Source organism: Aspergillus melleus, assembly GCF_016097325.1.
Source record: "Aspergillus melleus strain CBS 546.65 chromosome Unknown contig2, whole genome shotgun sequence".
NCBI classification, from domain to species: domain Eukaryota; kingdom Fungi; phylum Ascomycota; class Eurotiomycetes; order Eurotiales; family Aspergillaceae; genus Aspergillus; species Aspergillus melleus.
In genome coordinates, this window is record NW_025763371.1 from 5,779,136 (window position 1) to 5,801,364 (window position 22,229).

A 22,229-nucleotide genomic window follows, 5' to 3' on the forward strand; every position below is an offset into this window, starting at 1 on the left:
ATGCAACCGCGTATGGCATAATGCTGCATTCGAAGTTCTACTGGGTGGGGGATAAAGTCACATGTGGATTGGAATTGCGTATGGAACACTACTGCCTTAGCTTGAGAAAGGTATCTACTGTGAGAATTCTGATTCATGTGCATCAGGTTTCATGAGCTCGAGCGAATCTTGCTCAATATCGTGCCATACTAGTGTTAATGAGTGGTGTGCCACCTCCCCTCTATATTCTCCTTGGAGATTCAATGGTGCAGTGTTCGAGTGTCAGAAAGGCCTGACGAATCACAAATCCTTAGTACGGAGCAAATATCTCTTCAAACGCCGTGGTGGAATCTGATAGATATGTACCAATCCTTGTTCGCCAGCACATCGGTCAGGAATTGCGCGTTCCTCAAAGACATCCAAGAGCTCCTACGAGTCAATGCCGCGTCAGTAGAGTAATTCAGTTGCCTGAGATCTCCCATAAATGCTGTGTCTCCTTACGTTAGATTATGGTCATACCATGAAGGCGAAGTTGAAATCCTAATTTAGCACAGTCAGCTCATATCAAAATGGCCCGGATAGGGAGTGTACGTGTCAAACGACAAACCAGGCGTACCCTTTGCTATACTTGCATCTGACTATGCCGTATCTACGGCTCATGCTTTGACCCCACGGAATTTAGATTATGACCACCAGTGTCATCAAATGGTCAGCTCCGACTTTTTCAACACATCCGGGGATAGAATCGACAATTTTTATTTCGATGATTTTATCCAGTACTGCCTATCCGAATAACATATAAAGCCATCGACTCTCCCCCTTCAATCTGACTTTCATTCCATAGCCCACCAGACAGAGACCAGCCTAGCAACTCCACACTTCCAACCTGAACCCTCCCACATTCGCTCATCATGCGTGTCTGCCTTCTGCTCGTCTCTGCCATTGTGGCAACCGCATCTGCTTCCGCCTTGGGCGCACGCAATGACAACAAGGACTTTGACAAGGATAAGGACTTCGACAAGGACAAGCACTTCGACAAGGACAAGCACTTCGACAAAGACAAGGACTTCGATAAGGATAAGGACAAGGACTTTGATAAGGACTGGAACAAGAACCTGATCTGCGGTGTTGGCGGCGTAAACGCTCCATTTTCCTATCTTTTCGTTCCGATCAAGAAGGATGTATCGCTAATTTAAACTATTGAAATCCAGATCTCAGATTTCTTTGACTTCAAGCACTTTTTGCACCATATCTGCGACTGCCCTAAGTTTGTAAGTTCTCTTTTGCGAGCACAGGAAGCTCAGATACTAATAAAGACATGATAGACCAAGTCCACCCCATTCTTCAATAAGGAGGTAAGTCGAATCTTTGAAAACCCGTGAGTAACTCCCGTTAACCAGTTTATAGGGCGTCCTGGTTGGAAACGTTTGTGCCCGGGAGCACCTCGACGGAATTAAGCCACTTGAAACCCCCGTGTGGTAAGCGTGGATCGACCGGCCTCAATTGACAACCAGAGCAGAAAGCTCGACTTGTTGATACCATGAAGGAGGATCAATATGATCGGTTCAGGCGGTCTTGGTTTGGTTCTGTATGAGGGCTGGGATCCGCCCGAAACATGCTTTCTCCTCGAGATATCTGAGGAGTGTGCTCAGCTCCAACTGTTGTCATTCATTTGCTGGTCTTCGTTAGTGAACGATAGTCGACCAACATGGCCACGTATCGGTTTCTCTATATTGCAAGTATCCAATTATGACTTCGTAACGTATCAGCAGCGCTCCATCTGCCTGATTAGTAGTTTCATCTGAGGTGGTAGGCCTTAACGAATGTGTTGGAAGTGAATATCGTCTACATAGCCCAGCCACCTTTCGTGGCTCTAATCGCAATCATGGGCTCGTGGCGGGTACTATTTCCAAACTATTGTTCGTTGGAGGCATGAGCTGTGTTGAAGTCAACATATAGCAATTTTATATATGAAGCATCGGAATTCGCAGTTGACGCAGTAGTTCGGGTGACATAGAGCGCATTCGGCAGTTGATGAGCATTCTTTTGGTAAACTGTAGCTTGATGGCAAGCCGGCCTATGCTTTCCCAGTTTGATAGAATACGCATCAGAGAGAGGAGTTGTCATCTGGAGAAGCAACAATCGCTGCATGATCGATTTGGGCAAAACAAACAGACCGCTTTCCCTAACCGCTCCCTCCCCATATTCTTAATTGGGGATAGTGCTGGCACGTGATAGTCACAGGACCGTGGGGCGGAGTTACACGACCGCCTATTGGGGGGAGGAGTTTCCATTTGTTTCTCGCACGGATCATCCTTTTGATCTGCTTCGGGCTGCATTCAAAGGTCCGTCACAGCTGTGCATGTCTATACCTATTGAACCCTTCTGTCGGATGACTTCCGGTCATGGATTTAGCGCAAAAGCCTTGTTGCAATGCATCGAACCTGCTAGACTTGGTTGTTCCTCCCAGACATGAATCATGATCTACATTTGCCAGCTCCACCTTGATATTCGTCATCGCGGAACCCCGATTGCTCATCGGCAGCCTATCTACGGAGTTGAATTCGTGATAATTCCCGGTCCCAGGAACGTCGGCATAACCTCATTTGCTTGGCCCACCGAAAAAACGGCGCGGTGGCTTCTTTGCTGTGCATGATCAACATCCCGGCGGAGCACTGTCATTTGCAGAGTCTATCGCGCGAGGTGTGGGAAAGATGAGGTGCTGCTGCGACTTGCCATGTGGTGCGAGTTAAATAATTGGGGTCCTCCCAGGGCATAAAAAAATGCGCTCTGCAAATAAATGTCCGCTGTCAGCTTGTCTGTGTAGGACATTGAAATAGCTTTTTTGGTCGACACCATGGCGGAGTTGACTGAGAACAAGGAACTGGGTGTTCCCTCTTCGGAGGCCAATCCGAAGTCGGCGTCGGGTACTGCTAGCCCCGAGGTGAATGAAGATCTGGGCATCAATGAGAAGGCATTGCTGCGCAAGTTGGATATTCGGCTGCTGCCCCCGTTAACGATATTGTATCTTTTGTCTTTCTTGGATCGTAGCAACGGTAGGTCTCCGTGGAATGGCCTGCACTGGGTGATGCTGATTTGGGGTTAGTTGGAAATGCACGACTGGAGGGCATGGGTGATGATATCAGCATGAGTGTGTTACGTCCTACTATCGAGAATGCGACCTTCGCTAATACCCAGTCCGCAAACAGCTGGAAATCAGTATCTGACGGGCTTAACGCTATACTTCATTGGCTACGTCCTGTTTGAAATACCCTGCAATATCGTGTTGAAAAAGACTACTCCTCGAATCTGGCTACCAACACTTACCTTAATCTGGGGTATTGTGGCGACACTTCTTGGAGTTGTGCAGAACTATGCAGGGTACCTTACCTCGCGAACGGGTATGTATCAGGCGCTCTGTCTCACGATAGATCGACCGCTGATTGCAGAAGGGGTCTCTCGGCTCATTGGATCACTTGATCCGTGAGACCGAAAGGCTTCGGGTACCTTTAGCTCTTGGGATTGCGGAAAGTGGCCTTTTCCCTGGCGTGGTTTTCTACTTGTCTATGTGGTATAAGCGAAACGAGCAACACTACCGAGTGGCTCTATTCTTCAGCGCTGCATCGCTGGCGGGTGCTTTTGGCGGCATTCTCGCTTGGGTATGAACTTCTCGTGTATGGTGGCATCATCTTACTGATTCTATAGGGAATCGCACACATGCGAGGCGTCGGGGGTTATAATGGATGGCGATGGATTTTCATCTTGGTGTGTTCAGTCGAACACCGGCGGTGACTTCAGCTGACGAGGAATAGGAAGGACTACTTACGGTGGTAATGTCTATTGTCGCATATTTCTGGGTCTACAATTACCCTTCGACCGCCGAATTCCTGTCCGAGAAGGAACGCGCGTTCATCCAGTACCGCTTGAAAAATGACAATGACTCAACTCGCGATGAAAGATTTAGCTGGACGGCCGTCGGCGACGCATTCAAGGATCCCAAAGTATGGTTATATGGTCTCGGATTTCACACCATGTCGCTGCCCTTATACACGCTGTCTCTGTTCTTGGTGAGCCTTCTCCTGTATTGTTTGGAATAACCATACTAACAGAAATAGCCAACAATCATCAAAGAGCTTGGCTACACGGCCGCCGAAGCGCAATTACTCTCCGTCCCACCCTATGCTGTGGCATTCGTGCTCACTGTCACGGTGGCCATTTTCTCGGAACGCACGCGCATTCGAGCCCCCTTCATCATGGGGTCCTCCGCGCTCGCCTGCATCGGATACATCCTCCTTCTGACCGACCACCGCCCGGGAGTTTCCTATCTCGGCACCATCTTCGCCGCGGCGGGCATCTACCCAGCCGTAGCGATCGTGCTGTCTTGGCCGGCGAACAACGTATCCGGACAGACGAAGCGGGCGATCGCCAACGCCATGCAGATTTCTATCGGCAATCTCGGCGCGGTTCTCGGAACGCAGCTTTATCGCACAGAGACCAGTCCGCGGTACTACCTGGGACATGGGTTCGCGCTGGGGTATCTGATCGCGAACATTGCGGTCGTAGGTATTCTCTGGGAGGTATTGAAGCGAGAGAATGTGCGCAAGGCCGAAGTCCGCGAGAGGGAGGGCTTGCAGGCGCTAATGGGCGATATTGGGGATGCAGAGGGGGACTTCAAAGGGGATAAAGATCCGAGGTGGATATTCCAGGTTTAAGCGAATGACAGTAGTGAGTTATCGCTTACATGTCCGTTAATTAGACTGTATAGAGCGATGTGCATACCGTGGCCCTTTCGCAAATATCGAGCTACAACTGCTAGCTAGCAATTAGTCTCAAACCAAAACCGGACGTTTTAATGTCATTCCCAGTCCAGACTCTGATCGTCAATCGGCAATAAATGAAAGCAATTAAACGAGCCAAGCACGTGGTCGAACTCCGCGATGTCATTTCCTCCAACGAAATCCGCCGCCGCCGAACTAACGATTTAGCTTCCCTGCAACGACGCTCGTCAGTCAACCCCGCAGGAACAGGTTAGAGCGTCCGTGGCACGATGTCTAATTTCCCCGAGGATATAAATGCAGGTACGCTCTCTGAGATTGGGAGATGAATTGAATGAACCAGAACCAAAGCAGTAGAGATCATCTGGGAGAACGCATCCACAATGTCAATCGCAACAACGGCCCTACTGCTTAGCTTGAGCTTAGGCTCTGCTACGGCCGTGTCTAGCTTTGAGACTCTGGAGCATTTGGGTGCCAATTCCCCTTGGTTTGCTGGTATGCTTCACAAGGACTTTTGTTTCATGCGGGCGCATTCAGAGTCATCGGGTTAATTATGGCTAGGACCGAATGTCAATTCCATCCCGTCTACTGTGCCGGACGGATGCTCTGTCGACCAGGCAGTATACGTCGTTCGTCATGGAAGCAGGTATCCCGATCCCGGGGCCTATGATGAGTGGCAGGCTCTCCATGAGGCTGTGCGTGCTACCAATCTGTGTACCATAATGTTAAAATTGGTCAACTAATGAAGCGGCAGTTCCAATCTGCGGAGTTCACTGCTTCCGGTTCGTTGAACTTCATCTCCAACTGGGCTCCTGTCTTGAAGCATCCCGATCAGCAGATCCGACAGCTCTCGGTCACGGGGTACAAGGAACTGTACGTTATTCTCTCCTACGTTCATCATGAATTGCTTCCTTGTTCTATTCCATTCCCATCTATGCACCAAGACGGGCGATTGACATGCAGTGAAGGTATAATCTCGGCGCCAATCTACGCTTCCGGTACCCAAATTTCTACGCCGACAATACCCCCTTCATGCTCTGGGCAAACGAGTACCAGAGAACTATTGATTCCGCGAGGTATGGACAAATGCCTACTCTCTCACAGAAAGACCCCCCCTGATTAATCATCTAACGAACATAGACTCTTCGCACGCGGCTACCTCGGCCCCAACGCCTCCTATGCCAACGTCATTAGCGTGAACGCGTCTGCTTCCGAGGCCGTGGGCAACTCGCTTGCCCCGTCCGGACAATGTCCCAACTTCAACGACGCCAGCGGCGGTGAACAAGCCTCCACGTGGGATAGCATCTACCTTCCGCCGATTACAAAGCGCCTCAACGATTTGATCTCAGGAAACCTGACCCTCACCGATAGCCAGGTCTCCATATTCCCGTACCTCTGCGGCTTCGAGACGCAGATCACTGGCCGAAGAAGTCCGTGGTGCGAAGTATTTACGAAGAAGGAGATCCTCGATTATGAATATCGGCAGGATTTAAGGTATTATTATGGAACCGGTATGTTGCCCTTTTTGACTATTCCACTATGTGGTATACTGTGGATTTGCTGATTAGATGTTCATGAAGGCCCCGGTGTGAACAAGAACATGACCGTCATGCTCCCCGTGCTTCAAGGAATCGTCGATCTCTTGCAGACAGGACCCAATGCTACCGCGGAGACTGAGAATGGCACTGAGACTCTTCCGCCGCTAATTGTCGCGTTCACACACGACAACGAGATCAACGAGCTGGCGTCGCTGTTGGGCGTGTTTGATGAGCAGAAGCCACTTTCGGCGAAGAAGAGAATTACGAATAGAGTATGTCTTCTATCCGTTTGTATATATTCTCCGCCATCTAAAATATGTTTGTCCAGCTTTACGCCAGCAGCCGAGTCAACCCCATGAGAGGAACCATCGCATTGGAGCGACTGCATTGTGGCGACAGCACGAACGTGCGCATTTTGTTGAATGATGCTGTCTACCGTAAGTCACCTCATACCCCATACAAATCCTCAGGATAGGTATGCTAATGATCGCTATGATGATAGCTCTCCCGTCCTGCAACTCTGGTCCTGGGAAGAGCTGCCCCGTTGAGCAGTACGCCTCGTACGTTTCTAACCAGAGAAAGAGATATGGCTCCTTCGCGTCTATCTGCGGACTCGAAGAGAAGGAAATCTCGGCCGGAGATAACGGCGCCGTGACCTTCTTCCAGGACTTGACCTTGGATTATCTTAGAGCTGTTAAGCCTTAGGCAGGATGGCTTGCAGTTCCTCTGTACGTATGTCGGCGTCCGTATCAGTATCATGAACGCCAACAGGCGCGACGCGGGGATTTTGGTTGGGCAACGATCAAGAATCTAATTCAGCGGGGCGCACAAATAGACATTCTATTAGCAATGTAATGGCGAACCCGATTAAGCCTTGGGGTTTTTTTTTTAGAGATAAGAGAATTCTAAATTTATGTGTGCAAAACTAGTTCTTTACTGCTTGATTGACAGACCATTGAGAAGACACTCACTTTTTAGTTATCTGCACATAGTTCGTGATCAAAGTCATAGGCATCAGCGGCCCTCGAGATCCACATGCCCTCCTTGACATCATCTAGCAGGGCATCGAACACGCCGACATGTGCTGCGGCATCCCATTCCGTCCTGGTCACTGCCTTCCATAAGGGTGTATTTACCGGCAAAGGAAACTGCAACTCCCGAGCAGTCAGACTTGAATCTCGGTGTGTGTCACTGGGTCGGTTTGCAATGCTGCTAGTGGCCCGGTAGACTTTGTACAGAGCCAGATTGAATCGCTTGATCTCTTCAATACCCAGCCAGAGGTATGGAGGGGAATCACTAGGGGAAAACATTGAAAGTATCTGAGGATAATATAACAGCCCCCGTGCTTTGCAACTTCTGACAAGCGAGTTGAGCAGGTCAGCGTTGGTCTGGGTGAGAGAAGGCTTCAGATCTATGCCGAGATTCGCCCCGCCGAGTTGCATGAGCGCGAATATTATATGCAGTAGGATTGCTTGGTAAGTGGAGATTGGGCATTGGATACTGCCTACATCTTCTGCAATAGAGACATCCCATACGCCCTAGTAACACGTCTCAGTACTGTAGATACCCGAACAAGAAAAGCCTCGTGAAGGGGCACCCACTCGTTGCTGGCTAATGGCCATAGCCAGAGTATTATGGATCTCAATTGCTGCCGATCGCGTATCTGGCTCGTCGCTCATCCACAGCCCAATGACAACCATAGCCTGTATCAGGAAGGGCGATTCGACGTCCTCGTCAAAGGAGCCCTGATGGATGAAGAGCCAGTGTGGGTGGAACTTCTCAAAGTACAGATACAGAAAGTGCCGTGTACGCTTGGAGCGGTCTGCATTGGACGATGGAGACTCCGGGACGACGGCACTTGTCGGGCGACAGGGGGAAAGAGCTTCCTCAGCCGTCCGGTCGTCGAGAGAACAGTGGATCCGTCGACGTAGACACTCGCTACATGGAACTCCTCCCTGACAGCGGGACTTTGCGCGCCGGCAATGCGCGCAGGCATGTTTGATATCAGGGGGTCTGACGACTCCATGGATCTGGCGCATGTGGCGCCAAAGAGTGTCACTACACTAGCCTTAGCGGCTGGGACAGCGACGGGGGAAAAGAGTGCCCTTCTCACCTTCGCCCAAATGTTCGACTGCAGGTCGGACACTGAGATGACTGACTTTGTCTGTGTTTGGCGCGGTGGCGGGTCGGATGTTCCGCATGGGAGTGGTTTGCTCTGCGTAACGGAGTCTGTTTCCTTGGGGGCATCGTGATATGTGATTAATTTATTGTGTATAGGTTCTGTTGCCACCCGTGGTGCCCGTGGTGGTTGTGTTGCCTCTGCTTAATAATGCGTTAACGGGACAGCCATTACTTAACCGAGTAACTTATCTTGACCCATTATTAGGTAGAATAGTTATCTCGCGGCCTGCATTATAATACCATCCCTTTTTTTTTTATTAACTATCTTATAAAATATATAAATCCATGTATAACCCTGAATGCATGCCGCAGCCTACCCTAATCATCCTAGCCACCCTCAACACCCCGAATTCGTTGTAAAAGCGCCCCCTTTAATACGATCTAGAAGAGTTCCTGATTAGGCTCAGTAGGGTACTTTTTTTAACAATACCCGGAATTGTACCTTAGCAAGAGCCAGTACTAACAGATAGCCCTACCTACTACTTAAACAGTAACCAAAGGCATGATGTGATACGGCGAGATCTGACATTTCATTCGATGGGCACAGCAAGAGAACGAAGCACTAAAGACCTTGTATCAGGCAGATATGCCAAAACATCTCGAGAGCTCAAGGTGTATAGTCCTGTCTCTCATGACCGAATGGCATCGAGATCATCGCGAAACGACTGCTTCCAGGCTTCGGCCCCCCTGACCGGTGTCCACCCAATGCGCCGGCCAACTTTCGCGACCGTCTTCGCGCTCGAACAGAAGTGTTCAGCAGCCGAGATGAGCTGTTCGGCATCGAATACCTTACTTGTAACTTCAAGGTGCGGGATGAGGATCGTTACCACTTCCTCCAAGGTATCAAGCACAGTAACCTCCTTCTCCGACAGCAGCCCGCATTCGTAGCCAGCCTCCGCGATGAGCTGCGAATACTCCAGCCACGAATGCCGTCCGGTGGCGCTGAACAGTATCCCTTTCTTCCCAGTGGGCAAAGCCTCGCCTCCCCGCTGCAGGATCTCCTGCACAACAAGCCGGTAGAGGTCCGCAAGATCCTCAATGTGAACGTGGTCGTAGACACCGGAGCCAGCACCGAAGACCACCGCATGCCCGATCTTCAGGATCGCCTTCATGTACTGCGTGTGGACACTGACCCTGTTAAACAGGCCCGTGCCAATTCCATAGACGATCGGACTCATGATCACAAGCGTCTTAACGCCCAGCTCAAGGCCCGTGTCGATCACGCCCAGCTCCGTCGTCCGCTGCGCGAAGGCCTCCTCCGCCTCGAGCCCTTTCTCATACGCATACACATCGCCCGCCAGATCATCCAACTCTCTCGCCGGCGCTCCTTGTTTGGTAATCGGCTTATCACTGACGTTGGACGCACCAGATGTTTGAATGTACCAAACATCACGACCGGTTTGTTCCTTCCGCTGCGCAAGGCCGCGCAGGAGGGCCTGGGCGGATGCGGAGTGGTATCCCAGGGTGGTGTTGATGATGACATCATGCCGTGCCGCTACCGCGGTGGTGGTCTCGAGATCGTCCAGGCCGCCGTAGAGGATAGGCTTGACGCGCTCGCCGTAGGTAGAGGTGAGGATGGCTGCGCGGTCCGCGCCTCGGAGAAGGCATGTTATAGGGTTGGATTGGGTCGAGGCGGGAAGCTGCAGCAGCAGCGTGGTTAGGACACTGCCTCCGACGAAGCCCGTGGCCCCGGTGAGGAGGATCCTGGCATCAGATGCCATGGTTTGCTAAATCGGGGATTTCGGGTGGATTGGCAGAAAAGATTGCGTTTCGAGAAGCGGTGGTCTCAATTTGTAGGTGCTCCAGCCTGGAGAGTAACTTTGAAGGGCCTCGCAACCACAGTACCATTGCCTGCTTTAGTAGAAAACAGTCCGGTGGGCCTAGTTAGATAAGACAGGCGGATGATTGCAAAGCAGAACAGAAGATGATATTCACAAACCACGCCTGCGAATTCTTCCTCAAACAACACCTCGGAGCCGCCACCGGACCAGCCACCGGAACGTCCACCGGAACGTCCACCACGTCTGCTATGTCTATGATACGTAATAGTATGATTACAAACCTGGCCTCTGACTTTTACGAATATATAAGGTCACATTTTGACCCATTCACAGCCACTATCGCAATTGCCTTCATTTCAACCCAAACTCACCCGAGAAAGCAACCACGCCGACAGTCAGGCATTCGATATGGCGGCGGATAAGAAACTCAGAGTCATCATTGGTGGGGCGTCCGGCGAGACCGGGATGTCCATTATGAATGCGCTCCTTGCATCGCCAGATCAGTTCGAACCTATTGCTTTGGCCCGTCCCGAATCCGTCAACAAGGACAACTATCAGGACCTCATTCGGCGAGGTGCCTCCGTCAAACCCGCCGACTTCCAAGATATCGACGCGCTTGTACCCCTACTCACTGGCGCTGATGTCGTGATCTCCTGCCTGACGCTGTTGCAGAAGGAAGCAGAGGAAGCCTTGATTGACGCCGCCTACCGAGCCGGTGTTGGCCGCTACGTGCCCAGCTTCTTTGGACCCTGTGCTCCGCCCCGTGGAATCATGCCGATGCGCGATATCAAAGAACAGTTCCTCGATAGGTGCAAGCGCCTGTACCTTCCCTACACCGTCATCGATATTGGATGGTGGTACCAAGCCAGCCTCCCCCGCCTTCCCTCTGGAAAGTTAGATTCGGCTATCTCCTTTCCAGAGACCCTCATCGGCGCCGACGGGAATGTCAACTTTGCCGGTACAGATGTGGCCGACATTGGCCAGTATGTTGCCCGCATCATTGCCGACCCTCGCACCCTCAACAAGCAAGTCTTTGCCTACAGCGAGGTGACAACTCAGAATCACATTTGGGATACCATGGAGGCTCTTACCAACGAAACGATTCCGAGGAAATACCTCTCGAAAGAAGAGGCTGAAGATTCTTTAGCATGGATGCAGGAGGCCATTGCCAAGGACCCAACAAACATACAAGTCATGTTAAAGCAAGGTCTGATCTCGTACGCGTACAGCTGGGCCATCAGAGGCGATAACACACCTGAGCACGCAAAGTATCTGGGATACCTCAACGCTAAGGATCTCTACCCGGACGTCGAGGCCAAACCTATCAACGACTTCATCCGTGAGATAGTGCACGGCACTAGGGTTGCTTGTACTTACGTTGGCCGCCCGGAACATCCACTCAATAAGGCTAAAGCCTTAGCTGACAACTAAACTCCTATTGAGTGTATGGGAGTTTGATAGACTCTAGCTAGGCGTACTATTATGGGCTATTGATAGTATTCAAACCAGACACTTTTCTTACCCCTAAGGCAAAATGCTTCCATAACTTGTAATCGAAGTTGTGAATCAGGTAGGGAGGGCAACCATTTTAAGGAATCTTCAGGTAAGTGAACCCCTCTAAGACAGAGCTCTCCCCGCCAGAGTAATACCCAGGTATAGTAGATCAAAGTACTGGCCTATATTACAGGCAAATAAGCCCTATTTTTGCTTTGTAGGCTATTCCAGAAAAGAGACGAGCTCTCGGCGCCAACGGAGACTATTATATCACAAAAGGCGCGTAGTTAAGTCGCCAATGGAAAGAGGCGCTCATTGGGATATAAAAAACATCCAGTCAACCCTCAGAATAATAATCAGTCCATATGATAATGTCATTGACAAACTGAGGACTAGTGCCGATTCGAACCTCCCGCCAGATAAAGAACTGGGGGGCCGGTCAGTTCATATTCTATTCCAGGTCAGGCCGGCTCTTGAGTGCTACTTGACAAACCTTTCGGTGGTCATTTTGATCTGTTGGACGTTGGCCAAAAATCATTTCTCCTATGCTTGAGGCACTTTGTGATTATTCTTAAATAAACCGGGATCGTATCTTGATGAAACGGCGGGCCATCCCAGGAGTATCGAAAACACGTAGATTAGAGCTAATATATTTAATCGTCTCTCACTGAACTCGGCTACAAGAGCAGTTTTCGAGATGGACAACCAATTAGCGGTGAAGGGAAATGGCGCGACGGAGTATAACAGTGATATTATAGGTAACGTAAGTATCACTCTATGCTCCAAAGATTTCTACTCCTACTCTTATGATACTCAGGGTTGTTCCTATGGACTAGGTCTCTCCACGTAGATACTTGCCTAGTTGGCGATGTGTGATCGCCGAAGGGTTTCTAGACTGGGAAACTGAAGAGAAGCCCCATTTCATCTCGCAGGTGGGGTCATACAATTACCGCCCGTTTATTTGTCATTCTTTGATGGGAGTGGCGGACAGAAGTAGACACGCGTGGAGAGGCAGTCATGAAGTTTCCGTTAGTAAAGGCGCGTTTCATTGAGGCTGGCTTACCTAGTGCACTTAACTCCCCGCTTACCTCTTACTTAATTGATTGTGACGAACTGACCAAGAACCACTATATAGAGCGATAGGCAGCTAAGTCTGGGGACTTGGTATTCTAGTCTGTTAGTAGTTTAATGGTTAAACGTTCCACATTCCATACTATACATAAACTTCAAAACCGGAGGCGGTAGAAGGGCACCTACCACTGACCGTGACAAATGATCGCCTCAGGCCTACTTTTAGTGAGCAAACAGCGGCGAGGGATGAGCACTAAAACGGAAAGGGAAAGCCTTCTACCTGGTGAGAAAATCAAGTACCTATGTAACTTTAGCGATATAAGTCGAAATATCAATATCAATGTACAGTGCAGCCCGATAGATGAAACCATCTCACTCGCAATCATAAACCACGCGCACCTGAACTAGGAGAATCAAGCATCCCTCAACATACAAATCCCGTTCCTTAGGCCCGCTCTCCCATACTTCTTCATGTCTATCACAATGTCATCCTGCACATCGCGGAACCCGCATTTCATGTATACATGAACCCCTTCGTCCGACGCCTCCAGCCAGGCGGGGAGCTTCAGCCGTTCCACTTCTTCGAGACCGTGGTTTAGGAGTTGCGTTCCGATGCCGCGGTTTTGGTAGTCAGGGTGGATGACCAGCACTTGGAGGACTGGTGCAATTGTTAGCAGAGAATGAGGTGAGATTTTGCGTCTTGTGCTTGGCCTCATTGTATGACGTGCTTGGAAAATAAGACAAAAGAGGTGGATTGAGGAGGGGGAAAGTAAGAAATGAAGGAAAGGAACTTACTCGCCACCCCAGGACCCTCATCCTTGCCCAAATTAATGTTATTCTCAATCCACCTCTCCCTCCTCTCCACAACCTCCGCCTTCCAATCGAGATACGCAGCCGGGTTCAGCGCCGTGCTCGGCACCTTCCGAGCCCTCTCTTTATCTTCCTTCGCAGCCTCCAAGTAGCTCTGCCTGTCCGGGTAGATGTTCCACCAGGACCAGCCGACGAGCGTTTCGTGTTCTGTCTCTGTGTCGGAACTAGTGGTAGTTACGACTGCCTGCGTGAACCGCGCTGTCGGGTCAGCGCGCATGATATTCACCATATCGGACGCGAAGGAATCGACTTCCTCGTCGAGCGGGCCGTACATCAATTCGAGAAAGGTGTCGGTGGCAAAGGCAGCGTTGTGGAGGGTTGCCAGGGCACGTGCAGTAGTATGTGTGGCGGGGATGGGGCTAAGGGAGACTTGTGGTCGAGACGATGTCGCTGGGGTGGCTGTTGACATGGTGGGCTGGCTCGGTGGTTCGGGTAAGTGGATATAGGCAGGGTGAGGTACTTTGATGGAGGGTGAAATGAGTGAGAAGAGAGTAGTTGGGGACAGTGTAAATCGTGACGAAGAAGACTTGAGAATATATCTATCAACAGGGGGTACTATATCTATTGATCTATTTGGCTAGGGAGAAGGATTGGCAACCTTACCGGATCGGGACGCCGATGAAGTTATTGTCTATACCGGACTAGGATGCCGACACCGCACCAACGAGGTTATGAGGGGAGTTGGGATGCATATGTTTGGGTCTTAATGAGCCACAGGCTGATACAACAGATGCTATTGAGCTTTTCCTGAAATTGAACACCGGACTTCCAGTATTATAAGTGTTGGTTCTCTTCACTCTAATCAATATTCACCGCAGAGCAATCACAGTGGAAGTTATCGACCGGTGTAGAGAATCACCTGTAATATCGAGTCCCTTTCTGCGTCCTCTTCGACCATACCTCTAAGCACACCGTTATCTCGACGCAACAGCTCCGAAGGGCGACCAATTTCCAACACTTCACCACCGCCCAGGACCAGGATTTGATCAAAATCAGCCACTGTACTGAGACGATGAGCAATCACAAGCAGAGTGCTGCCATTTCGACCAAACTCCGACCGAATTGATTGCTGAACGACGCTATCTGTTGTCTTGTCTACTGCCGAAGTCGCTTCGTCGAGTATTAGCAAGCGTGGCATCCGGGTCAGAGCTCGCGCTAGACACAGAAGTTGGCGTTGACCGTGTGAGAGATTTGAGCCTCCATCAGCGATAAGGCTATCCAAAACTGAGGCGTTATTGTCGTCCTCTGTATTCTTTCGTTTGCCATCCTGCGAAGTAGGATTGTCGGTTTCCCCATCCCCTCGCCAGTTAGCTTTGCTCCATTGAACCCGAGAAAGGGCCGAAAGAAGCTCGGCGTCTTCGTGGTTACCGAAAGGATCCAAATTCGACCGCACTGTACCTTTAAAAACGAAGGGAAACTGAGGAATCATGGTTAAACGTCCCCTGACGTCTTGCAAGCGGATTTTGGAAATATCGATCCCGTCGACGAGAATCTGTCCTTCACTGGCCTCAAGCATGCGAAATAGCGCGAGTGCCAACGAGGACTTCCCAGCGCCTGTTCTTCCAACTACTCCAACGCGCTGGTTTCTGGCTACTCGAAAGCTGACATTATGAAGAGCTGGGGCGATGTCAGGGGCATATCGCACCGTTAAGTTCTTCACTTCAAGCACTCCCTCATGAGGCCAGCTGACTGGTGCAGGTTGACCCGAGCTATTCTCGGTTTCGAGGTTACAGTACTCCAGAATCCTCTCCACGCTGCTCAGGTCCAGCTCCAACGATGCATACCGGCGGATCCCCATGGAGATTGACTGCGTGAGTCTCATCGTAAAGCTAATGGTGAACCCTGCAGTTGAGGCATTTACCCCAAGGATGACCACGGCAGCAGCAGAAATGGCCGTGAAGATCGCACCGATCAGGTCTAAGCGAAAAGCGAGCCACTGATTGAATAACCAGCTGTGCCACTGCGTACGAGCCCGGCGGTCAAGCTTCTGTCGGAATTGTCCCTGGTAATTACCAGTCTTTCCAAATGCGCGGATCGTCCACAGGCCTGCCAGAGACGACTCGATATGCTCGTATATCGGGCTTCGAGCGACGTTGTCGAGCCGCTTCAGCTCGCGTGCACCGACCAAGTACCATTTGGCGTACCGGGTGGTTATGGCTCCGAGGATGCAACTCGAGATGAGCAAAAGGGGGTTGACGACTAAACCCGGGACCACAGCCATTAGAACTTCCATAGTGTAAGATAGGATGGCTCGCACATCGTCGCCCAGTTGAGCGTCCACAAGATTGAAGTCGTTCGAGAAGCGGTTAAGCACTCTTCCAACAGGGACTGTATCTATCCACTTGAGAGGAGTCCGGAGGACACGATGTAGGAACCGACGAAATAGGCTATGTGAGGCCTTCATGGAGCCCAGTATAGCAAAATAGCTCCGAAGTGAGCCAACGATGCAGACCAGTACAGACAGGATAACGTAGGTTTGGGCGTAGTATCTCAATTGGGCACTGTCGGTCCCTGATGGTGACTCGTATGATTGACTCCACACGCCGAGCCACCAAGCCTAAATAACATCAGTCGCGCATTCTAATAGAACCATGAGGTTCGTTGCTTACCCTGCTAAGCATGAGCCCGCTATAACTCAGGAACCCCATTACAAGTAGCGACCAATAGACCCAAGTACCACTCTGTTTAATATAGTCTTGAAATATCCCCCATTGAACCGAACCCGATTCCCGCGATTCATCAGAGGTAAATGTCTTGCTCGGAGGTTGGCTTATATCTTTCTCTCGTGATATTTCGCTCTGATTTTGAATGGCTTCTATACTCAGGTTCCGCAGTTCACTGCGACTCAATGTAGGTGAGCCAGGTATGTGGTAGTTTCTTTTTGCAGATATCTCCATATTGGTAGCTTTGCCGTACGATGCACTGCCTTCGCCGACGTATATTACACAGTTAGCGAGGTTCTGACACAAGGATACATGATGTGTTACAAGAACACACGTTCTTTGCCACGACAGAGGTCCAGTCAGGGCATGCTTGCATATGTGAGCCGCGGTATGCACGTCAACTGCGCTGAGTATATCATCCAAGAGTAGCACCGTGGCTCGGGAATAGAGGGCTCGAGCGAGAGACAGTCGCGATTTCTGGCCACCGCTTAAGTTGGCTCCGTTTGGACCCAGTTGAGTCTGTTCCCCGTCACAAAATCTCTGCAGATCGTGATCTAACGCACAGGCAGCTAGCACCTCGTTATATCTTTCGGGGCTGTACGGCAACCCAAAAAGAATATTGTCTTTTATTGTGGTGGCCTCGATCCAGGGCGCTTGGGGTACGTATGCCATTGCTCCCTCAACGAGCCATTCCTGGTCTTGTTGGAAGGTTGGGTTCCATTCTCGTCTCGTTGGGGCTCTTACGGTGCCACTGAGAATGTCACATTCGCCGAGCATCGCGGCCAGGAGAAGGCTTTTGCCAGCGCCCGTGGGTCCTGCAATAATAGTTAAGCCGGCCTTTGGAATGTTCAGGTTCACATTGCTCAGAATTGCCACTCTGCCACCTGTCTGCCCATGCCATGCCAGGGATGCATCGTGAAATTCGATATCTTCACACGGAAGCACAACGGGAAGCTGCTCGGGCGTGTTGAGGTAGTCCGAAATCCGTTTCGAACTGATAACGCAATTGAGGACAGAAGATATAATTCCAGGCATGGCTGTCAATGAGCTCTGCATGGTGTTAAGAACGGACATGACCGTGAAGGCAGTGGCGGCCGAGAGGGACCCGTGAACACTTGAGTGCACCGTCAAGGCCACTGTTGATAGAACCGTTGGTGTGAGTAGATATAGAGCCATCAAAACGAGATTCCACTGGAAAGCTACTCGTTGTGCCTTGAGTTCCTCGTCGCGCAACAAGTTGATCTTCTCCTCCCATTGCTCTTCCATCGCGGAAATCTTGATCTGACGAATACCCTGCAGAGCCTCTGTCACTGATGCCATCTTGCGGTCCCTGTATTTCATCATGGTAGTATTGGCACACGTATAGCGCTTTACCGTATACTTGTTGAGTGGCCAAAGCAGAATGACTATTGTCACACTGGCAAGCAGACTTTGCCAACCGACAAGTCTGGCGAGAATGGCAGCAGATACAAGGAGCCGTATCGGAGTTTCGAAGATAGCGTAAGAGTTCAACATGAGATCTGATACACGCTTCACATCAACTGACATCAAGGTCATTATGCTTCTAGGATCTGCCGTGTTTCTCGTGTCACTTTCTTTCTCTGCCGGTGAAACAGTCGGGGACGCCAGATCTAGACGGGTGGTCTTGTCGAATAAGGCGACCATCAGATGCTGCTGAACTCGCAGCGACAATGACCGGTAAGAGACCCAATACCTCCTGTTGTCAAGTATTGCCGATGCAACAAGTGGCAGACACAGACCAACCACATATGCCCAGGAAACCGCCCATGAACGATTGGTCGAGTTAAGTAGACCGAATAGTGCTGCCTGTGGAGCGAAGCCCAAGGCAGTAATCGTGATGCCCATCAATGCCTGTACAGGGAGATATCTGTATGTGAGATCCCACAAGGCAAATACGAACGGCCACTTTCTTCGTAGCACAGTATCCCTCCGATTCCTCAAGAAGGGGGCTTTGATACTACTCGCACTGTAACCATCGGAAAGGTGAGGAAGATCCTCCATTTCTAGGGTCTCCTTTTCATTGGCAATGTGCAGAAGGGGACTTGCCCAGCTGAATGATATTCTGCGCAAGAGACTGCTCGCATCTTCCTGGTCTAAGCTCCGCTTCTTTCGCAAGGCACCTTTCGAACGATGAGTAAGAGTCCAACTACAGCAGGCACCCCCTAGAGCCGCAATGACTTGAAGCTGAGACAGTAGTAGACGTTGTTTATCGAAGCTACCACTGCTGCGTAGTCTATGGCAGTCAAACCCTATGACTACCGCGGTTACAAGACGCCCGGTACTTCCTTGTAAATCAATAGGGAAGCCAGCACTGTCCGGCCGCTTATAGTAGAAAGACAGACAATGAAGTAGATGCAGTGTCTGTTACGGTTAGCCATCTCCGTAGATCAATGTGGATTTCAAGATTATCTTACCCACATTGACAGTTGTAGACCGATATCACGTTCGATGGCGTCTCGCTCAGAATATGTGGATGAAGTCCATAGACTCACCACAGCCAGTGCGGCGCCAAGTGCAGTCCATACCACAATTCCGTTCTTGCCATAGACGGCCCCTCTTTGAGGATTCTGCATGAGTTTGCGTTATCTAATTTAATCTGCGTGACAGGCACCCTATTGCTTGAAGAAGCGCAGTCTTCGGTCATAAGGAAGGTAAAGACGGGCGGGAAGCTAGATTGAATACGTTGACTTGGTTAACGAAAGCGTAGCCATGGGACTGCAAATTTTCCATTGCTTCGGTGTGGATATGTGTATGGAGAACTATCTTCACTGCTGCAAGGGGTATCCCGATAGACATCATGCACCCGATCGGAAAAGTTGAGCTATTCTCCACCGCGTCATTGATGCAAGGCTCTATGATCGACAGATCCACAACGAAGACAAGTCATAGCATACGGCTTTTGCTTACAGGTCATCTGAAGACAGGTCATGCTGGGTCGCCAATAGCTCCGCGCATGACTCCATCACCACTTTTGCCCCGACAGACAGTTTTAGGGTGTCATAGGCCCATAGGGTAGTTCACATCTGCTATTTCTTAATTGGGCTTTGCAGCAGTAGTCTTGATTGTCGGGTGCCTTTCTTGTTGATTGGAAACGGTATCGTATTTGATTGTGTCCCTTTATATATGTAATCCACCGAGTGACTAGGTTCCTCTCTACTCGGATCAATTGAACTCTTTATGCTTCTACAATGTTGAGAGGTATGCATCTAGCGACCTAATTTTTCGGAATATGTACCCAGTCTCATATCTATGATTACATATTCTATGCCACCTTGCCAGCCCGACTATCTGCCCGCACCTGCTTCCATGCCTCAAAGGAGGCTCAAAGCCCCATATGCCACGATGACTACCTCAACCATGTCTTTCCAGCTCACCTTACTATTCGCACAGCGATTTACTTTCTTAGCCTCAGGTGCTCGGTACACCCCGTCGACATCCTTATTCAGGAGCTGTCGTCTCTTCGGTACAGTTGGTGGCCATGCCATATATTGCACCGGAATGGATAATTTCATCACAGAAGAGAACAGGAAAACGACGACCGCAGGACTCGGGGGAATAAGCTCTCGCGTTGGCGTAGTGGTGTAGGCCGCGCACCGCCACAGTAGTAGTATGATCGCGTAGACAATCCATCCCACATACATCAAGACCATAGAGTTCAGAAGACGGGTCCATAGTGGTTTCCGGTGCGTGGCGGAGCGCTCGTTAATGGAGGATACCACCGTGCCTGTAATTTCGAAGCTCACGATGTTTCCGGGGATCCAGGAGCGGATGATACGTGCGGTGTTTACTAGAAAGGGTCATGTTAGTGCGCAGGAACAAATGTGCTGTGTGAAGAGGTACTGACATGGAGTATTCCAGAATCGATTCGCTTGGTGGTTTTTGGCGGCTTTGACGCTGACATCCTTGTGGATACGGGCGTAACAGAATTTCTGCAGCAATGTGGCAAAAAGGAACATGAGATAGCATTGACCTAAGTTATGCCTCCATGACTCGGGCAATTCCGCGCCGGTCCATTCGACTGGGTATAAAGCCAAAGGCAGAAGGAGAATGAATACCATGTTGGGAAGAGCAATGTAGGTCTTCGCAACGTGACATAGTCCCAGAGTACGCTGTAGCGCAGTCCTACGACTACCAAAGTCATTGTTTGACAGGAACCAGCCAAGGTTCCGGTATGAAAGGATGTTGCCGTCAGTCTAGAGAGAGCGTCAGATTCGGTCACAAGATAAGACAGGTACCGGGGTACGGTGATCAACCTACCCAACGAGCACGCTGCTTGAACCAGGCAGCCAGAGAATCGGGAGCCAGTCCGAACTGTACCTCATCTTTCACAAAGGTAAGGTCCCAGCCTTGAGAGGTTAGAAGCCAGGCACATAGGATATCTTCTCCTGCATTCTGCAGAGGCCACCCTCCAATACTATCCAGAGCCTTGCGCCGGCAAACGTAGCCAGACCCGGTGCAACAAGTACCACCTAAGCTATCATTCATCGGCTCTGTCAAGCTTGCGAACACATTTGTATCTTGCCCTAGCATGTCGCCCTTCGGGGTATTGTAGAACCGCTAGCTATAGATCAGCCATGCAAACTTGAATCAGGAGATACGCCAGATCGTACCTGCGGTGGAATAGCCATTGCTACATTTTGATCCCGGAGCAAATGAGGCACGACACGCCGAAGCCAGTCCTTAACGGGGATCATGTCGACATCTAATGCTGCCACGAACTCGGCGCCTCCACCTCTTCTAGCGCTCTCTGCCAGTCCATACCGGAGATTTCCTGCCTTGTAGTGATGCGGGACGCCTGTTTGCTTCTTCCGGGCCAGATAGGTGACATTCTGAAAGCCATTGGGCCGTTTACTGTTGAAACGGTTGGCTGCGGCTTCCAGTGCCGAGCTTTTCGCGTCATCTAGCAAGAACACACGGAAGCGATCTCGCGGGTAACTCTGTGAGGCTGCCCCCGCCACGGTATCCATGATCACGTCCAGATCCTCTCCGCAACAGGTGATACATACATCCACAGCCGGGGCAGTCTCTCCATGTAAGTAGTATGATGGACGATGAACGGGTCTGCGCCCGAATGGGATATACAGAAGAGTCTCGAACCGCGACACAAAGTCCGATCCAATGCTGATCACCTCCATCAAGACATTGAGCCACAGGAAACACCAGACCGCGAGGCTAGGAACAGAAAGCTCCCAAGTGAGCTTCACTCTCCATGCCAGATATCCGAAGTAGAGAACCCATGTCGCAACGTGGCCGCTTGCAGTTACTGGCGAGTCCAGTGGAAACTCCTCCAAGGGGGCCGAGGACTCCTCAATATGGTACGCCGGAGAACTCCTCCGAGACAAGCCGGTTGTCGAGAGTTTTGTACAAGTGTTTGACATACCGCTTATCTATCATGGACTGTCGTGGTCAGTGCAATATTGTTCTTAGCTCAGTGTTGTCGGGAGACAATGACGAGCTATTTATCTTTATTCGCCCATCATAGCATCAGCTACAAGACCAAATCATACACGCAACTAACACTGAGTGCAACCATGCACGCCCAATGAAGCTCGATTCAAGATGAATTCCGACATGCAGATCTCTTGTTGGGAGAATATCTTCTCCGACCACACCGCTCCCTTGCTCCATACGTGGCTGAGGTATCGGAATGGATCTATCAAATGTGAGGAGAAATTTACCTGTACATCGGACCTCACACTGACACACCGCTTATCAGGGGGTCCTGAATTCCCCGATTAACTTCAATAAAAACCAGCACCAGATAACTATAGCTAACTAACCGGTGAACAAGCGCTGCCGACGTGGCCTATGTCATGGGTCCTGCGCATGGAACAACATGTCTCAGATGCAGAATAC

The 22,229-nt window shown here is 50.4% G+C and overlaps 10 protein-coding genes across 10 annotated transcripts; 4 read left to right on the top strand and 6 right to left on the bottom strand.

The window, feature by feature from the left end:
• Nucleotides 1-890: 890 nt before the first annotated feature.
• On the top strand, nt 891-1,461 carry LDX57_004845 (uncharacterized protein; the record flags this gene model as incomplete). Its single annotated transcript, XM_046086521.1, has 4 exons — nt 891-1,115; nt 1,191-1,250; nt 1,305-1,334; nt 1,387-1,461. 4 exons carry the CDS (start codon nt 891-893, stop codon nt 1,459-1,461), a joined length of 390 nt encoding a protein of 129 aa, XP_045942486.1.
• A 1,375-nt stretch (nt 1,462-2,836) lies between these two features.
• On the top strand, nt 2,837-4,691 carry LDX57_004846 (allantoate permease family MFS transporter; the record flags this gene model as incomplete). Its single annotated transcript, XM_046086522.1, has 7 exons — nt 2,837-3,035; nt 3,086-3,130; nt 3,189-3,380; nt 3,493-3,638; nt 3,685-3,744; nt 3,792-4,046; nt 4,095-4,691. 7 exons carry the CDS (start codon nt 2,837-2,839, stop codon nt 4,689-4,691), a joined length of 1,494 nt encoding a protein of 497 aa, XP_045942487.1.
• A 446-nt stretch (nt 4,692-5,137) lies between these two features.
• On the top strand, nt 5,138-6,997 carry LDX57_004847 (putative histidine acid phosphatase; the record flags this gene model as incomplete). Its single annotated transcript, XM_046086523.1, has 8 exons — nt 5,138-5,249; nt 5,316-5,449; nt 5,509-5,627; nt 5,723-5,830; nt 5,895-6,265; nt 6,335-6,564; nt 6,621-6,729; nt 6,795-6,997. 8 exons carry the CDS (start codon nt 5,138-5,140, stop codon nt 6,995-6,997), a joined length of 1,386 nt encoding a protein of 461 aa, XP_045942488.1.
• Nucleotides 6,998-7,266: 269 nt separating this feature from the next.
• Nucleotides 7,267-8,331, bottom strand: LDX57_004848 (Zn(II)2Cys6 transcription factor; the record flags this gene model as incomplete). Its single annotated transcript, XM_046086524.1, has 2 exons — nt 7,267-7,830; nt 7,894-8,331. 2 exons carry the CDS (start codon nt 8,329-8,331, stop codon nt 7,267-7,269), a joined length of 1,002 nt encoding a protein of 333 aa, XP_045942489.1.
• A 771-nt stretch (nt 8,332-9,102) lies between these two features.
• On the bottom strand, nt 9,103-10,194 carry LDX57_004849 (uncharacterized protein; the record flags this gene model as incomplete). The annotated part of the gene is made up of 1 exon (XM_046086525.1): nt 9,103-10,194. The coding sequence occupies one exon, from the start codon at nt 10,192-10,194 to the stop codon at nt 9,103-9,105; it is 1,092 nt and encodes a 363-aa protein (XP_045942490.1).
• Nucleotides 10,195-10,662: 468 nt separating this feature from the next.
• LDX57_004850 (uncharacterized protein) lies at nt 10,663-11,685 on the top strand (the record flags this gene model as incomplete). Its single annotated transcript, XM_046086526.1, has 1 exon — nt 10,663-11,685. One exon carries the CDS (start codon nt 10,663-10,665, stop codon nt 11,683-11,685), a length of 1,023 nt encoding a protein of 340 aa, XP_045942491.1.
• A 1,547-nt stretch (nt 11,686-13,232) lies between these two features.
• LDX57_004851 (uncharacterized protein) lies at nt 13,233-14,098 on the bottom strand (the record flags this gene model as incomplete). Its single annotated transcript, XM_046086527.1, has 2 exons — nt 13,233-13,477; nt 13,615-14,098. The coding sequence occupies 2 exons, from the start codon at nt 14,096-14,098 to the stop codon at nt 13,233-13,235; spliced, it is 729 nt and encodes a 242-aa protein (XP_045942492.1).
• Nucleotides 14,099-14,524: 426 nt separating this feature from the next.
• LDX57_004852 (uncharacterized protein) lies at nt 14,525-16,337 on the bottom strand (the record flags this gene model as incomplete). Its single annotated transcript, XM_046086528.1, has 2 exons — nt 14,525-16,246; nt 16,299-16,337. 2 exons carry the CDS (start codon nt 16,335-16,337, stop codon nt 14,525-14,527), a joined length of 1,761 nt encoding a protein of 586 aa, XP_045942493.1.
• A 187-nt stretch (nt 16,338-16,524) lies between these two features.
• On the bottom strand, nt 16,525-18,946 carry LDX57_004853 (uncharacterized protein; the record flags this gene model as incomplete). Its single annotated transcript, XM_046086529.1, has 3 exons — nt 16,525-16,615; nt 16,687-18,734; nt 18,788-18,946. The coding sequence occupies 3 exons, from the start codon at nt 18,944-18,946 to the stop codon at nt 16,525-16,527; spliced, it is 2,298 nt and encodes a 765-aa protein (XP_045942494.1).
• Nucleotides 18,947-19,684: 738 nt separating this feature from the next.
• On the bottom strand, nt 19,685-21,881 carry LDX57_004854 (uncharacterized protein; the record flags this gene model as incomplete). The annotated part of the gene is made up of 4 exons (XM_046086530.1): nt 20,984-21,881; nt 20,631-20,930; nt 20,218-20,566; nt 19,685-20,160 (listed from the first exon to the last, which is right to left on the bottom strand). The coding sequence occupies exons 1-4, from the start codon at nt 21,749-21,751 to the stop codon at nt 19,685-19,687; spliced, it is 1,893 nt and encodes a 630-aa protein (XP_045942495.1). The 5' UTR covers nt 21,752-21,881.
• Nucleotides 21,882-22,229: the final 348 nt, after the last annotated feature.